Here is a 17,213-nt window from a genome sequence, read left to right on the forward strand (position 1 = left end):
CAAAAGGTGATTAAAAGACAAAGAGCATCATACTGAAATTTATTAACAGTTGATCCTATAGCAGAGCAGTGGAGCAGAGTAGACTGACCTCTTGAGGTCTCTTCCATCCCTATTTTCAAACATTCTTCAATACACAGATGCTGCTGCTTTTTATCATATTTTCCTCTTCTCCAGGTATGTTAAACAAATTATTATACAAGTTTCTTCCCCAAAAATCTACCTCCTAGTCTATTTATATTTAGATTTCTGAATTTTGTACACAATCCCACATTTGTGTGCAAAGATAAATATTTTAGAATCAATGCACTAGTATTACAATACATGTATTAACTTAATTTGGCCCTGAACGATGGACATCAGCAAATTTTATTTAAGGCAGATTTTTAATGGAGTCAGTGGGATTAATACAAAGATCGACGTCAATATCACCCACATGGACGAGCAAAGGCTGGGAAACTATGCAATTAACTTGTCCTGTCAGTTTCAGTTTAAATTTTTAAATCTTCCATGAATGCAACCAAATGCCATGTATTATCTGTGAGCCATGGGTAGGAGACCACTGCTCTAATTCCTAGTTTAAAAAAAGTCTAAACTAATAGTCATATCTTCGATCAAGCCTGATAACAGGCATAAGAAAATCTCATCAGGTATTCATAATGATTTTTAAATTCCATTAACTGATTTTTCACCATTGAACGGACTGAACATGTTTTGTGGATATTCTAAGGATTTGGGGGTGGAAGGGGTGAAGGAGCTGCTGTTACTCACACTAGCCAAGCTCTTTACTTGGTCGACAGAAATAGGCAGATAAGCTTTTCCAGAAGAGAAGTCAGAGAAGCTACATTCATACAAATTAAGCTCCTGCTCCAAGTCATCTTTTGGAAAAAATACTTTCTCTTCATGTGCTATAGTATATAAGCTAATTAGATTACATGCTGAACTTGGGTAAAGTGAGTATCCTCGTGTAAACATTTCTACAAACGCTTTTTTTTTTAAATTTGTTACATAGATCCAACTAAAAATTTGATTACTGCGGTCTACAGAAAGTACTAATGCAAATAAAAATACATAAAAAATGCAGTGCACAACATACCCACTGAGTGGCTGTGACATATCTCAGTCCAGTGTCACTGTTAGCAGGTAGCAAACTGCCTGATATATAAGTCTAATGTATATATATGATACTATATGCAAATACCTAAGCTATACAGCTTTTTTATGACAGAAAACATGACTTGGGAAGAGCCACTATATGGTGTTAATTATTGTTTTAAAGTATAGATTATATTTTTTTAAATCAGGAAGCCAGTACACAATCAGTAGTAGAGGATGAAGAAGGAGAAATACAAATACTGATAGGTATTTGGTAACCTCCTATAATCTAGCTGAGAGTCCAACAACTCAAAGAGAAAGTACCCTCTAAAAGAAAGCTCCAGGATTTACGGAGCTGCAGTTAGCGACTGAGATCTCTCATACTATCTGACAAACCACAGAAATGAGATAGATCTACAGTAAATCAACAAGAAAAAACTAAGAAACAAACAAACAAAACAAATCCAGAAACAGCTCCTCAGAAAAATCTACACTTTGGTTGTCTAGTTGAAAGCCTGCTCAAGGTAAGATGTAGGAGTAGCTCAACTATCATAGCCTTGTTTCCCAAATATATGCGCTTTTTTGTGGTCTCAATTGTACCAACTTTGGTGTCAATTAGCACGTGTGCTCTGAGCAAAACATCTTCTATTGTTGGGACATTCATGTCTTTCGTCCACACAGGTCTTCTGTAACTAGGAATAATTCAGGTCATGCCATAGCATTTTGTTTCCAAAGGGAAGGGATATGGAGAAAGAAAGTACGTGCTAGTTTTCTCCTTCCTTCCCCTGTATGTCTGTTCTCTTTGAACTTAAGAAGCCTTAGCTCCTTTGAGCCTGTGACTGCTTAATCAAGTTTACCTGAAAATGTCCAGCACATTGAAAAGTTACTTGGGCATAAATGCATACATATATATATATAAAAAACTATCTCAACAGCATCATTACACAGGTTTCTTTCCCAATATGAAAGATGACTGAAAATGAGGTAATTTCATATACTTCAAACTGATTCCAGCAACCTAACTCCTTTATATCCTTTTAGATGGAAGTTGAACATGTATGATATGTTCCTGGGTCTCCATGAAGACTTGCTAATATCCCTTTGTGGGTAAAGTAATTTAGGACTGCAGAGAACCTAGACCTACTGACAATACTACTTTAGAGTTTACCATGAACACAAAAGGCTTTATTAAAGCCTTTAAAACAATCACAGTGGTAGAAAATACTTTGTAACATTCCCCATAGTTGGTATTTTGTACACCTGATACAAACAGGTATATAGTATGAACTGGAGATCATAAAAGATTGAATGAGATAATAACATATGCTGGCATTTTAATAAGAAAAAAGAAGATCTTGATGCACATGCTGTAGAACTCCCCAGTCTCACAAAGCCACAGATATAAGAATGTTTAGTTTCAAAAGCAAAGCTCTGCTGAAGATTATACCCTAGAATATCTACCTGCTAAATTTGGTTCCTCTCTTCTCACAGACTTTCAAACTTAGGATTTTCCAATGCTCAGCAAGTGCATGACTTTACAAAATGAAAGCTTGAGTTTACACACAGAATAAAAAAGGGAGATATAAATTTGTTTTAAGTTTTCGGCCAACAGATTTATTGACAGAGATCAGCATTACTACATGCAAAAAAAAAAATCCTGGACTTTACTTCTAGACACATGCTGATAAGAACAGACCTGCTCACAGAATGCCAAGCCACCTGTCTCCCTCTATTTCTCTTTGTTGTCTTCCCAAATAACTGTGGTCTCTACATGTATCTCTTCTCGTTTTATTACTCTAACACCTCTTCTAATACAGACATATTTATCCCACTGGATCGCTTTCTGTCTAGGTCTATAGTTTTGACAAACTGTGAGGTTCCATAAGCATTTACTGGAGACCCCTGGAAGCAAGCAGCTCTGAGGAAACACATATACCACATGCTATTTGCTGCCTTCAAGATTCTCAAACTCCTACCACTTCAAAGTCTCTTTAAGAAAGATGTGAACAAGTCTCACACAAAAATAAGGCAAGCCCACTGCCAACTGTCAGAGCAGCTAAGAGAAGTTCATAAGATGCTTAAATCCACTTTGAACTGCAAGATGGACTCACTGTAAATTCATTTTACAGAACATTATACGAACTGTTGTAGGAAATTACATTACAGGAAACCATAGCTAGTTTCACCAAGGAAAATATTATGCAAAACCAAAAAAGTGACCAAAAAAACCCCACCACTTCAGGTATCTGAAGAGCCTAAATCCCATGAATGCACAATGTGTCATCACTATCACCTCTGAAAAATCAGAATCTCATAAATACAGAGAGTGAGAAATAGAAAGTGAAAAAGTCTCCATAAACACAGATATGCAGTCCCTAGCCCTCAAATTTGGTTCAGCAAAGGTAAGCAATGAAATAGGCTATTCCATAAAAATTGCTACAAATGAAGGGTACAATCTTTAACACTTTCAACCTAAATGCAGCTTATATATGATAGTGAAAGGCCAAGTAAACTATCATGGTATGAAGATTGTATTAGTTTGTCCAGTAATAGTGGTTGTACCACCTGTCATCATCCTAGATGACACTTCAAGCTCGAAGAGTATATCCTCTTCTACCAAACAAGAAAGAAAAAGTCAAAATTATGCAGGTGCATAAAATAAATAAAAATAGGAAAAAAAAATACGGAACCAATGAAAAAAAGAAAAATAACAGAGACTGCAAGTAAGAAAGGAAAGGAAAAAAAAGCAGCAAGTGCTCTGAGTTATGCAAACAGACAACCAGTAGAAGCACAGACTAAACCCAAAATAAAATACATTTTTGTGCACGTGATTTTCATGCACAAACATACAGTTCTGAAGAATTTAATCTCAACTGGAACTACTATTCAAATGTCAATTTTCTGTTTGTGACTCAAAAGCCTATACAGTAATCAGCAGGCAAAACATTTAAAGTATTAGATATTCCACAAACACGCATTTTACAGATCAACTAAGGATGTTGTGTTTTGCATGAAGGTATGAAATCTGCATGGGACAGACCTGTTTCCTGAGGTTACTCCATGCATTTTTTTTAAGAGCGGTTTTACATCACTGATGTAAGTTACTAAAACTCCAGAACATTTTCCAAAAACAGACTGCATTTTACTTTTTCCACTGTGTTTTGCAGACTTTTGGTCTGCAAAAGCAGACAACAAGAAGCATCTTAAGGTTTACTACTCATGCCAGATTCTCCAAAAGGTTTCATATCAAAAACTAGGGACCTACACAACTAGATTCAAACTCCCTGTGAACTGCTGAACTAAGGAGGCAGAAGAATATTCAGTATATATGATGATAAGAGATTTTTCTCAGAAGTATTATAACAGTCATATCTAAAATAAATATGGACGACATAACTTTAAAGGTAGTGCTGTCAAATTTTTCCACTCATGGTATATTTATTCAAACTGTAACACAAAGTTGTAGTAATCAGTTCTTAGCAGCTATACAGATTACCGTTCACATTTGCAAAATGGTATTCATCGGAGGCAATACCAGAAAGTTGAATAATTTTATATTCCAAAGTGCTATCATTTCTGTAGGAACTAAGAATCTTCACTTGGGTATTCGTGAAATGTAATCTAAAACGTATTTCCTTATCTCATGCTGCTTGATCTTAATATATCACGAATCCCTAGGTATTGTATCCTTGTTTGGTCCCCAGAGAGGCAGAAGGTAGCTGTATAATCAAATCATACACTACAAAGTAGCATGATGGCATGATACACACTGCAAACAAAGCTAGTATCTTTCTTGGGCTACCACAGAAGAAACACTACAGTGTTAGGAAATATCGGACCTGTAAAAAAATCCCTGGCAAAACCAGTAAATATTAAGTTATTCCAACACCAAGCTCAGTTGCCCCTTGTCTATTGTTATAATTTCTTTAACACACACACACATACACACGTATACGCCCAGCATTACTGCTCAAACAGGAAGGGTGGGTGCAGGCTGTCAAATGTGTTCCACTGCTGACTGCCCTTGCTCTCCCCTTGGTTTTTATAGCAAGGTCCAGGAGAGGGTAACACAACTTGAGATACACTACTAGCCTTGAATTTGTACACATTTTTCTACCATCCAGCCAACAGAACAGAGGGAATGGGCAAAACATGGACTGAACAATTTTAAGAGAGTGGAATGATTGTAGGGAATTTATGTTGTTCCAACTGCAGTGAAGGGATGAGAGGTGGATTGTGTGTGAATACTGACCACTTCTCTTCAGTGCTGTGATGATGTTATTTTGATTTTGGTGTGGGGAATTCTTTTTTTGTTGATGTGACTGAAGTTTGTGAACATGATGCGATGAATGTGGATTTCAATGATAATTCTTAAATATGTGATTCACAGAGGCGAGAGGCAGAATATATTTGGTTCCAAGGTTCTGATAGCCAGGGGGGGGTTACAGGGGTGGCTTCTGTGAGAAGCTGCTAGAAGCTTCCCCTATGTCCAACAGAGCCAATGCCAGCCGGCTCCAAGACAGACCCGCCGCTGGCCAAGGCCGAGCCCATCAGCGATAGCGGTACTGACTCTGGGATAACAGATTTAAGAAGGGGGAAAAAAACTGCTGCAAAAACAGCAGCCAGAGAGAGAGGAGTAAGAATACATGAAACAACTCTGCAGACACCAAGGTCAGTGAAGAAGGAGGGGGAGGAGGTGCTCTAGCCACCGGAGCAGAGATTCCCCTGCAGCCTGTGGGGAAGACCATGGAGAGATGGCATGCTGTCCCCCTGCAGCCCTTGGAGGTCCACGGTGGAGCAGATGCCCACCTGCAGCCTGTGGAGGACCCCACGTTGGAGCAGGTGGATGCCCAAAGGAGGCTGTGACCCCGTGGGGAGCCTGCACTGGAGCAGGCTCCTGGCAGGACCTGCGGACCCATGGAGAGAGGAGCCCACGCTGGAGCAGGTTTGCTGGCAGGACTTGTGACCCCACAGGGAACCCACACTGGAGCAGTCTGTGCCTGAAGGACTGTACCCCGTGGAAGGGACCCACACTGGAGCAGTTCGTGAAGAACTGCAGCCTGTGGGAAGGACCCACGCTGGAGAAGTTCGTGGAGGACCAACTCCCATGGAAGGGACCCCACGGTGGAGCAGGCGACGAGTGAGGAGTCCTCCCCCTGAGGAGGAAGGAGCAGCGGAGACAACATGTGATGAACTGACCCCAACCCCCATTCCCTGGCCCCCTGTGCCACTGGCGGGGAGGAGGTAGAGAAAATTGGGAGCAAAGTTGAGCCTGGGAAGAAGGAAGGGGTTGGGGGAAGGTGTTTTAAGATTTGGTTTTATTTCTTATTACCCTACTCTAATTTCATTGGTAATAAATTAAAGTAAATTTTTTTCCCTAAGTTGAGTCTGTTTTGCCCGTGACAGTAGTTGCTGAGTGATCTCCCTGTCCTTATCTTGACCCATGAGCCTTTTGTTATATTTTCTCTCTCCCGTCCAGTTGAGGAGGGCAGTGATAGAGCAGTTTTGGTGGGCACCTGGCATCCAGCCAGGGTCAACCCACCACAGCTGATTTTGGAAGCATATAAATACCTAAGAACACAACAAATCTAGCTTGATTTACATCTAGCTGATCTTGATTAAATTCAGTTCTTAAGTACGTGAATTTGTGCATTTTATAGCCAGTACAGCCATTACACCAATGGAGTCATTTCTCTATGTTCTCTGAACCTTTTCGGTGGAGTTGGGAAAGCTAAGCCAAAAGTGTCATCTCTCAGAACCGTGAATTTAAGAAAAGAGAACAACTGTATTTGTATAAATAATTGTATTAAAAAGCCACTCACATTCCTTTTTCTCCAATCTGCATTCTACCACTGATGCTCCCCCTATTTTTCAAGCTGAAACATTAGCATTCAGAATATGCAGAGCCAAGTATAAATAAAGATGTTTCTATAGGTGAAGTACAACACAGCCTACTGTTAAACGATCTGTCACTTTTAACAAAACGAATGCTCCCTATTCTACCTTCTCCCACCCCCAGCCCAATGAGCTCCCGAATCCCTCATCACCTGCTGTGTGCCTGTCACACACACAAGCCAATGGAGCCACAAAATTGCTCTGCACAGGTGCATCCCAAATAACAGGGATACTGTGTAATCCATGTCTTTCCCTGCCAGGCTGGTGCCCATGTTGTCTTTTTACAAGCCAGCTAGTTTCTCTCACCTTCTCCAACAGGAGTTAGAGCCTTCTGTTTTAATAAACCTCAAAACACGACGCCCTCCCCCCACCCCCAATCCCCAAGCGTGGATGTGTATAAAGCCATCCTCTCACTGTTGTCTACTTCTGACAAAGAAAGAATCAAGTCCCCCCACCACAGGAAAAAAAAAAAAGAAGAAGAAAAAAGCCGCCTATCCTTTCATCTAGAGCCAAGGCTCTGTGAGCCAAATCTATCAACGCGCATCCCCCTGCCTCTGTCACAGAGAAAGAACCAAGACCCCGATGGGGAGGAGCAAGTGCTCTTACCTTAATTATGCTGCTCCTCCGGGGGATGCCAGGTTTGCCTTCTCGCTGTTGACCGGTGGAAAATCCTTTCTCTTTGCTGCAGCTCTCCGGGCTTGCAGGAGGAGCTGATCCCGGTTCCTCGCCGGCTCCCGCTAGGGCACAGTCCCCGTTGGAGACCCGGCTGCCCGCACTGTCAAAGCGGGATCTCCCGCCGCCGCCGCCGCCGCCTCCTCCTCCTCCTCCTCCTCCTCCTCCTTCCCCATCTCCTGCCTTGAAGGCCACCTTCCCTTGGACCGGCCCCGGGGAGGAAGGGAGCCCCCCGCCGCCGGTGCCGCCACCGCTGCCAAACTCCGCCATCAGCCTCCCTGACTACAGCAGAAACAATATTGCTGTCCCCCTCCCCTCCTCCTGCAGCTGCTCGGCGGTGGCTCTTCTTCCGCTTTCTGTGTATTTACGATCGGGGGAATTCGAGCAAAAGTCTCTCCCCTCCGCACATTTGGCAGCTGAGGCCGCGTAGCTCCGGCAGGGGGGACAAACGTCTCGGTTGCGTCTCGGCGAGCACCAGTGCTTCAGCACCTGGGGAAGGAAAAGAAACGAAACGTGACAGCCTGCCCGCACACGAGGCGGCGGCGGCGGGCGGAGGAGCGTTACACCACGGCGCGCTCCCCTACAGACACACGCGCGCGGGAAGGGAGGGGAGGGGAGGGGAGAGGAGGGACCGCGCGAGGTCTCCGCGAGGCGCCACGCCACACCGGGCACACGCGCGACCCGGCGGGTCCGGCCCGGTGCGGTGCGGTGCAGCGCCGCGGGGGGCCGCGCGGGGACGGGGGGCAGCCCCGCCGCGGGGCAGAGGGGCCGGCCCGGCCGCTGCCCGCTGCGAGAAGGTTTGAGGGGGACTGGAGGAACCGCGCCGTGCGGGCTGCTCAGCCAGGAAAACAAGAGGGACGGTGATGGCGGTATTCTCACCCTTACGGTGAAACCCACAGTCGCAGAGCAGCGAGGCGGGAGCGAAAAGAGAACTTGGAGAACAACACGCCCCAAACCCGCCGGCCCCAGCCCGGGGGGAAAGCCCGTCCCACGCACAGCGGGGACGACCCGCCGCAGCCCCTCTCCGGCCACGCGCGACGGATCGAGAAGCGGCGGAACACGAGCAACGCCGCCGCCCCGCGGGGCACCCTCCCAGCCGCCATCCGCAACTTTTCTCCCCTCCCCGCTGCCGGCCGACATCCAGCCGCCTCACAGCGGCTACAGCCGCGGCCCGGGCAGCGGCACCCTCCCGAGCCGCTACCCGCCGTGCCTCCCCCGCAGCCGGCCCCCTCCCGCACGCTGCGCCCCCGCTACCCACCTCGGCGGCCAGGTGGCAAGGGGAGCCACCCCCTCCGCTGCCGCCGCTGCTGCAGTAGCCGCTTTTTCCCCCCTCCTCCCCGCTATGGTCGCCGCCTCTGCCCGGAGCCGGATACAGAGAGAAACTGATTCATGTGCTCGCTTCCCTCGCTCTCCGCTGCCGCCGCCGCCGCCGCCTCCCCCGGCTCCGAGCTCGGCAACAGCGCCGAGGGGACAGGCAGCCCCGGCCGCCCCCGCTGGGAAACTCTCCGGGGAAAGCAGAGTAAGCGAGCCGGGCTCGCCGCCCCCCCCCCCCCCGCCGCCCGCCGCTGCCAATCACAGGGGCCGGCCCCGCGCGGATTGGGCGGCCCCGCCGCCAGCACCCCCCTCCGGCAGCTCGGGGGCGCTCCGCCGGAGGGCAGGTCCCGCGCCCGCCCCGCCGCCGGCGGCCGGCCCCTTCCCTCGCCCCGGGGCTGGCGGTGGATTCCTGCACACGCTCCTTCCCCGCGCAGACGCCCCTGGCTTAACACAGAAGAAAGCCCGCTCCTCGGCGCCCCGCGCCGGGCCGCGTCCCCCGCTCCTCCCCACCGCGGGGCCGGCGCAGCGCTGCTCGCCCCGGACGGCGCCGGGAGCTCTTCCCACCCGCCCCGTTGTGGCCCCGCGCCCTTCACCCGCCCTGCCCAGTGCCCGCGCCCATCGAACGGGCTGCGCCGGCCGGCGCGCGGGGCGACGGCGGCGGGGGCGCGCAGGCAGGGCGGGGGGGCGGCGGCCGCCCAACGGTCGCTCCCGCCCGCCGTGAGGTGACCGGCGGCCGCCGGGGAGGTGGCCTCGCCCTGCCCTGCCGCCGGGGCTTCTGCGGAGCTCGCAGCCGGCGGGGACTGATGAGTCCGATTAGATCCGTTAATTAATCCAGGGGAGAAGGTGACGGAGCGCTGGAATATTAAAAGCTTAATGAGAACTGCAACTTGGCGGTTACCCTAGCTAAGAGTGGTGTCCACGGCAAAGCAGGCACAGCCGGTGTGCCCTTACATACCCCATGCATACCTGTTTACGTGTGCTATGAGACAAACACAAGTGACTTCACGTATGAGGAATAATTCAAAGAGCCACACGTTTATTTTTACCTCTTGACACGGCTGCGTATTGCAAGAGCTTGATATTTCATGACTGTGTTGAATAAAGGGAAATGAAATGCCGCAGTTGAGGCACTTGGCCCTCTGCTTGAAATTCAGAAGTTGAGTCAGATGCGGAGGCACTACGTTGAGATCACGGGCGAAATTAGGAATCGCAGAAATAGGAGTGCAAAGAGTCACGCTGAGCGAAGAGACACCTAAGACGGCCCACGCCATCTGACCTTCGGCATTTGGTTGAAGTGCTTAATGCCAGGAGCTAGACTCGGATTATAGTCGAACGAAAGCACTACGCTTTTAATTTAGGTTCCCCCAGTTGCTCTCTGGACATCGCTGACTGTGTCTGGAGCCTTGGCACCAGAGATCAGACACCTGTTGTAGATACCTACAATAAGGCAGCATAAATACCTCCCTTCGGTGTGCTGGTGCGGAGTCACGTGGTGGAAGCGCTGGAGCAAAGAGTACATTTTCAATCCTGTCCCTCGGCTCCAGGGCCTTACCACGGACTGCAGAGCAGTACCTCCACCCGTTGGTGGCCCACTGCCTTGAGCTGTCTCCAAAGGGAAGGCACCTCCAGCTTCTCCTCTGGAGCACCAAGGGACAGCTCGCTCCTCCAAAACACTGAGAGACACAGGGGTGATGCTGCTTTCTGTCTGTGTTCAGTGATTAGATCGCTTCGAGCATGAGAGCCCTTATTTCAATCCCCTCTCTTCCTGAACGGATTCACACACGTGTCCCCACTGCCATTAAGCAGCTGCCAATTTACAGACCGGTTCTGGTGAGAGCATTTTCCTTGGGAAGCTATGCCACACTATGGAAAGGAAACCAAGAGACACTGGGCCGGAAAGAAGACGGAGCACAAGTGGGAATGTGACTGCAGTTTAGCAGTAATCTGCTCATGGGTGTTATTAAATAATCATCTTGGTAGCAAGGAAAGGACCAAACAACTCACCTTTGAGGTGAGAGGTCTAGTAACTAAGACACAGGAACCCGCTTGGTTTTGTGTCATCGAAGTGCCATACCACTCCCACAGAGTAAATCTCCTTCAGGTGCATAATAATTGCATGTAATAAATCATTAGTCTCTGGTCCATGACTTGCAGGCAATATTCTGTCCGCAAGTCTGTCTACAATGGTGTTCATCACTGTAGGAAAAAGGGACCATGAAGTATGATCTAGCTTGGTGAAAAGTATGAACCTATTTGGAGAATATTACTTATTCAGTATCATTTCTAGTGGGTCAAGGAAGTTCAGAACCTGACACTGCTACATCACTCATATATGTGGTCCCAATTTTAATCAAACTATTAACAATGCTTAAGTTTAAATGAAAACGTAGACATTTGTAGGATTTAGGCTGTAAACACTGAAGGACACTAATATTAAGATTTGAAATAGCCAAAGTTTGTGTTTTCCATTAGCTGGAGATACAGTGATTTTACCATTTGGCCATATCTGAATGTCTCTTGCCTGAACATCTTGCTTTGCCATTTAAGTAGGAAAAGGCAGCCTTGAATATTAAAGGAATGTTCAGTATTGTATCTCCAGGTGTGCACATCACAAACCAACCCTACAGGAAACACTTTGTTGTTAGGATCATCGCTATTTCTTCTGGAGGAGGAGATTTACATACAACTGGTACAAAATGTTATTAGAATAATTTGGCACAGAGCGTTGCTAGTAAACAGGTGAGGAGGATGTGTGCTTTCTGTCATTTTACTACTTAAGATGCACACACTAAAACACCAGGTTTTAGGCCTTTAGCAAAATTTGATCAGTCCCTTCTCAGAGGAAAAAAGAAGAAGAAAACCCTCCCCTTTCAACTCTGCTTATCTGTCCAACCTGTATAGAAACAAGATAACACCACTGAAAAAGAAATCATTTCACTTTAGCCTTGGCAGTTCTGTAATGAATGATATCAAGACATGCAGACATTGCCAGACTTCTGGCTGTAAAAGTGATGATTTAATACAAAGGAACCAGTGAAACTTCTGAACCTCATCTTGAGGACACATGCCTGCAAGTCAATGTAATAGTACCGGCATTGTGCTTATTCTAATTACTGAAACTTAGTTACTGATAAAAACACGGTATCAGACACTAAAATAGAAAAGTTGTGCTAGAAAGATGGAGGTAGCAAATAATTATTTCTCTGAATCTGAAATTTCTTCTGATCACCATTCACTGATTTTTATTATTGCCCCAATTTACAGAATTTCCTTACATTAGCAAAGTGTTTATTCAGATGCATTTTTGATGCATTAAGTTGAAAAATACTTCCATATACAAAATGAAGCATTTCTGATAAACTAAAGTCCCAGAAATGGCCACCAAGATCGGGCTACTCTGTAGAGACTTTGTTTATCCCAGTGAGCTCACGTTTCTGAAGTAGTTAATGTTATACTAATGTATACCATATACTTCCTTTGCCACAGCTTTTTGACGATCATGGGGTGAAGAAACTTTCTCATTATCATTATTCAATACCGGCCTCAGCAGGCTCTATTTGTTTAACTGTTAAGTGAAATAAGGATTATAATGGAATCAAAAGACACCTCTGTGACAATATTTAACTCTGAGTACTTGCTGTCATGTGCACATATTAGCTATTTTCATAAAATCCTATTAAATATTAGTTGCGCACCTAAGCTAATATTACCCATCGGACTTTTCTAACTCAAATAGTGTAGCAGTAGAAACCTGCCAAGAAGGACTATGTTTAAACCCCTAACCAGTGACTAAATGACTAGTATTTAAATAAGCCAAATGCCGGAATATTACTAATAGCCTAAATACTTTTTATTCCAAACATGAAAAACTTTAATTAGCGATTATCTTCTTTAAATGTTGCTTTTCTGACATCTCTGCTTGGAATATGTTTTTTCATTATTATAAGTATCTCTACAATTCCAGTGATAATTTTTTAAATTGCCTGACTTGATTGTTCAGGTCACAGTCTTGCAGATACTTATTATACTTGTTTATAATTAAGTATACATGTTTAAGCAGTCCCATTACAGTCGGAATCTAATTCATAATTAATCCAAAGCAAAGTTTAGCTATAAATAATGCATTATTGTATACAACATCTGTAAAGTGCAGGTGTGTCGTATGCACATAAAAAGAGCAGACGGTACGAGTGGGGGTATATGAATGCATGTGCACTAAAGACAGCAAAAATGTAGGTAGGCAAACATAGGCTAAATTGACAGATTTGTTTACCGGGAAGCATTTGTTAACACTGTGTACTTGATATTAATTATGTTTATAATTTTGGAAAGTTCATTATACTAGCAGTAAGCATGAGGATTTTTTTTTAATCAAGCGGATCAACCATTTTAGCCTATTAATTGCAGCCTAAGGAATGTTTACTCCCTATCCTACCTATCATACCAATTAGTTTGGCTACCAGCCTACTAAATTTGATGGTTGAGGATTAACAAGAGCTTAACAGTAAATCAACTCTTCCCCTACAGACTATTGAATCCAGAAGGAGTGTTTTTCCAAATAAAGATCATTCAAAAGTTCTTCACTAAACTGTCTGTTATGAAGGCTATCATGCTGTGGGGTTAATTGGTTGCAATGCAGCATTAAATCACATTGCTTTGAAAATGAGGCTCTGTTTATATGTTTAAAAAAAGGTCAAGATTTTTCAAAACTGAATGACAGTATTCCCTGCCTTTTAAAATAGTGAACTAGACACTTTAATGGAAAGTTAAAGAGCAGACGTGAATGACTTTCTGGAAGTCAGGCTCCCTTAAGGCCTCAGTTTACAAACTAGAAATTAAGTCTCTTTTCAAAGTCTTGACCTAGGCACTAATTCTGAGTAAATCTGTTGGGGATCCTGAAGTTATCTTAACTGGAAAGGAGAGTTTATCATATTCTAATAGCATGTTGTTTGTTTGCCACTCTTGAAAAGGCTGAAAATCAAATCTTTTTTGTTTGGTTTCAGTATCATTGTTTGGAAAAACTTACTTTGTAACAATAATATTTGAGGTTATATTGGGCAAGGTTTCTATGGAGCAAAATTTGTATTTCCTTCTACTAGGAAAGACACAGTGGATAAGACTTGCATAATGTGCATTTCAGCTGAGGCACATATGTTTTACCAGAGAGACTGCAGCAACAAACCTGTTCTTGAAGTGTTTCTGATGCATCATTAAAAAGAGCATATAAACAGTGTTTGCCATCTCCTAGCTTGTTCTTTGCCCTCTAAGGAACAGTTACAGAGTTACAAAATGGGCTGAGAGCCAGAATTCCACAAAGGATTGGATTTCATTTTGTCCCTCCTTATATTTGTCAGTAACTGTTGGATATATACAGAGGCATTTGACTTCTGGGACATAAGGCATTTCGCAAGTCATCTATTTTTGTAATTTGAGGCATCTGACTATTATTGCAGGAGCATGCAAATAAAATAGCCCACAATGAGCTTTTATAACTTCTTCAAACCTAAACTTTTCTTTTGCAAACTAACTGAAGTGTTAATACTGATCAAAACCTTTCATTAAATTCTCACATTAAAAAAAAAAAAAAAAAAAAAAAAAACACAAACAAATAAAACATAAAGCTTTTTTCATTTGTAATTTCAGGATGATATGCTTTGTGAATTCTCTTCACAGCAGAATATTAAACACTTTCACTACTTTGAGGAAAATTGCATCTCTTCCATTGTAGGAGAGTAAGTAAATAAAATAGGTTGATTTTTGTCAGCTAAGTTCCTTCTAAAATTTTTTCCGTCTGCATTTTTTCATGTCCGTGAAGGTAAACACAGGGTCCACACATGCTTAGTAGGAATTGCAGTGTGTTATGTCTTCACTTTGAAGACATAACAGGAAAGTTCACACATACACACTTCTGCTGATAAACAGTTAACTATATGCTGGTGTCAGTTTCTCTTGTTAGAAGGCTTATGACACACAATGCCACAGAAAAAGGAAAAGGTGTGTATAAAAGAGGAATGAAGTTCTTTTAATGAATGGCAGTCAAAATCCACATTATTCACTTTAACCTAGTAACTTTTCTGAATTGCAAGAAATCACACGGTATTCTTAGTATATACCACAAAAGAGGTGGAGGGACAACAGGAGTTGATTAAACTCGTCATACCCCAAGACACAAAAGCATTTCCTTTTAGTCATTTGAGAAAAATCACACAGCACAAATTATTTGAAACAGTTTTTAAAAAGGTTACTAACACAAGGCGGAAGACAGGTTTTTTGGGCTCTTTGACATGGAGACTGGTAGACTGCATCACAACAGCCAGTGAGATCGTATCCTGTACTAAAGCTTGTAAAGCAGTTCCTTAATCCCATTAGTTTATTTTGTATTGCTCACAAATGTAAAATTAACAACAGCTCTTGTTCCATAGGGATGGTAGGCTTGGGTTTGTTGCACTAACCGGCACAGCTCTTAACAGATGTCAGTTCCACCATTTAATGTTACCTAATCTTTCAAATTCTGAAGCATAAGGCAACAGTCATATTTGTTTTCTTTATTTTTAGCTCTAAAAATGCTAATAAGTTACAGTATTTATAGATGCTTTCACATGCATATTCAAAACATCTTTACTAGAAATAGCTTTATGGTTGAAACATCTGGTCAGAAGACCTTAACTAAGCATCTATTGTACCCTTACCACAAACTGATAGGAGTGCAGTAGGCAGAAAATACTCTTCGTAATTTCTCTGAAACATTTATATTTTGCATAAACCATCCATTAAAATCATGGTCCTGACTGTTAATGTAACTTTTCCTATATTCTCTGGATTGTTGGATAAATGTATATATACAAAATCTCACTGCTAATATATGACAACTTCATTTTCTGAGTAAACAGCAGCTGAAGTAAGGGGAAAGCACCAGCTTTCTTCTGCCAGAAAACAGAAGGGAAATTCCCCACTTCTGTTCTTTGCTATGGCAATGTACTCCTGGAAGAAGAGTCACCAGGAGGGGGAATCTCTAGTGGGACAATGGTAGGACTAAGCAGTACTTTAAGAATTTCTAGTTCTCTCACCTGTTTGCCTGAATGTATCAGGAGGGTGGGAAACAAAGTTGTTGCATCTGGCACTCCTCTAACTCCTTTTTGTACGGAAAAAATCCTTCCATCCTTCATTCTCCCATCGAGCTCCTCCTTTCCGTTATGGATCTATATGTTTACTTTTCTCGAACTCATTGTAAAAACTGCTTCTTCCTCCTCCACCTAAGATAAGAATCTACACCAAGTTCAATCCTCTGAGCATTCCTAAATCGCTAAGTTTCAAGATTACTGTTATTGTATTCCATAGCACTAATATAGTGATGGGGGAAAAAGAAGAGAGTGAACCGTGAGGTAAAGGGCAAGTCAAAATTGGAGAGGGAGAGAGCCATGGTAGGAGAAAGGGAATAAGAACTGTTAGCCACTGGAATTGGAAAACAGAGTTGAAGACAGAAGAGGACAGAAGGAAATAAAAAAAGGTTGATCAGATGAAAGAAAAATACATTATTGCAAAGAATGTCTTGAGATACAACATTACAATAAAATTTGAAGAACTTATGTAGCTGTCAAGGGTTATGACTGTACAGGGGAAGAAGAAAACTATCTTGAAATTATTTTGAATGCAAGAGCTCCTTACATTGAGATACAATGAGGCAGTAACAGTCACAGGCTGAAGAAAAGATTTTGTCTTTCAGACTACATTGCTAACATTGATATGTTCCGTATGCATTTTTTCCAGCAGAAGCAGCTGAGGCCTAAATGCATGCTTCTTGACTATTTGACATCAGTCATTTCAGTACTTAATAAAGTAACTTTTGGGGGAAAGAGGATGTTGGGGTTTTGCTCCATTTAAAATTCCTTTCCCCCCCCCCCCCCCTTAAGTTCCTGAGTTCTTGCTAAGCAAGAAACAGAACACAAATTTGCATGTCTATGAAAAATAAGATCAGATTACTGATTTTAATCTTTTTAAAATTAATAATACTTGTATCTGCATTACAGAGAAGACTAAAGGCCCCAGTCAAGATCAAGGCTCACTGCCGTTGACACTGTATAAATATATGGCATCATCCAGTTCAGAGCTGGCACCTAGCCATCCAGCTTGGAACGCAAACAGTGTGATCTTGCATCTGCTTGCAAAAGACCACATAGACATTCTCTGGGTAATGTAGGAAATGTCTAACAGTTGAAAATGGATCTGGGACTTCCAAAATT

The 17,213-nt window shown here is 43.6% G+C and overlaps 1 protein-coding gene across 4 annotated transcripts in view; it reads right to left on the reverse strand.

Annotated features, from left to right (window-relative positions):
• Positions 1–9,138, reverse strand: part of PLCL2 (phospholipase C like 2) — a 109,061-nt gene extending 99,923 nt beyond the window's left edge. For 3 of the 4 annotated variants that reach the window (XR_007505769.1, XR_007505770.1, XM_049798066.1), the window contains exons 1-2: positions 8,918–9,138; positions 7,594–8,148 (exon numbers count right to left, since the gene is read on the reverse strand). Coding sequence is in view for 1 of the 4 variants with exons in the window: in XM_049798066.1 (XP_049654023.1) it covers positions 7,594–7,929 (336 nt within the window). In the remaining 3 variants the exon portion in view is untranslated. Of the gene's footprint in view, positions 1–7,593; positions 8,149–8,917 lie in introns of those variants that run through there. The other variant, XM_049798067.1, reaches the window with a different exon arrangement.
• Between the last annotated feature and the right edge of the window lie 8,075 nt (positions 9,139–17,213).

The sequence above is a fragment of the Accipiter gentilis genome, chromosome 4 (assembly GCF_929443795.1).
Source record: "Accipiter gentilis chromosome 4, bAccGen1.1, whole genome shotgun sequence".
Classification (NCBI taxonomy): Eukaryota; Metazoa; Chordata; class Aves; order Accipitriformes; family Accipitridae; genus Astur; species Astur gentilis.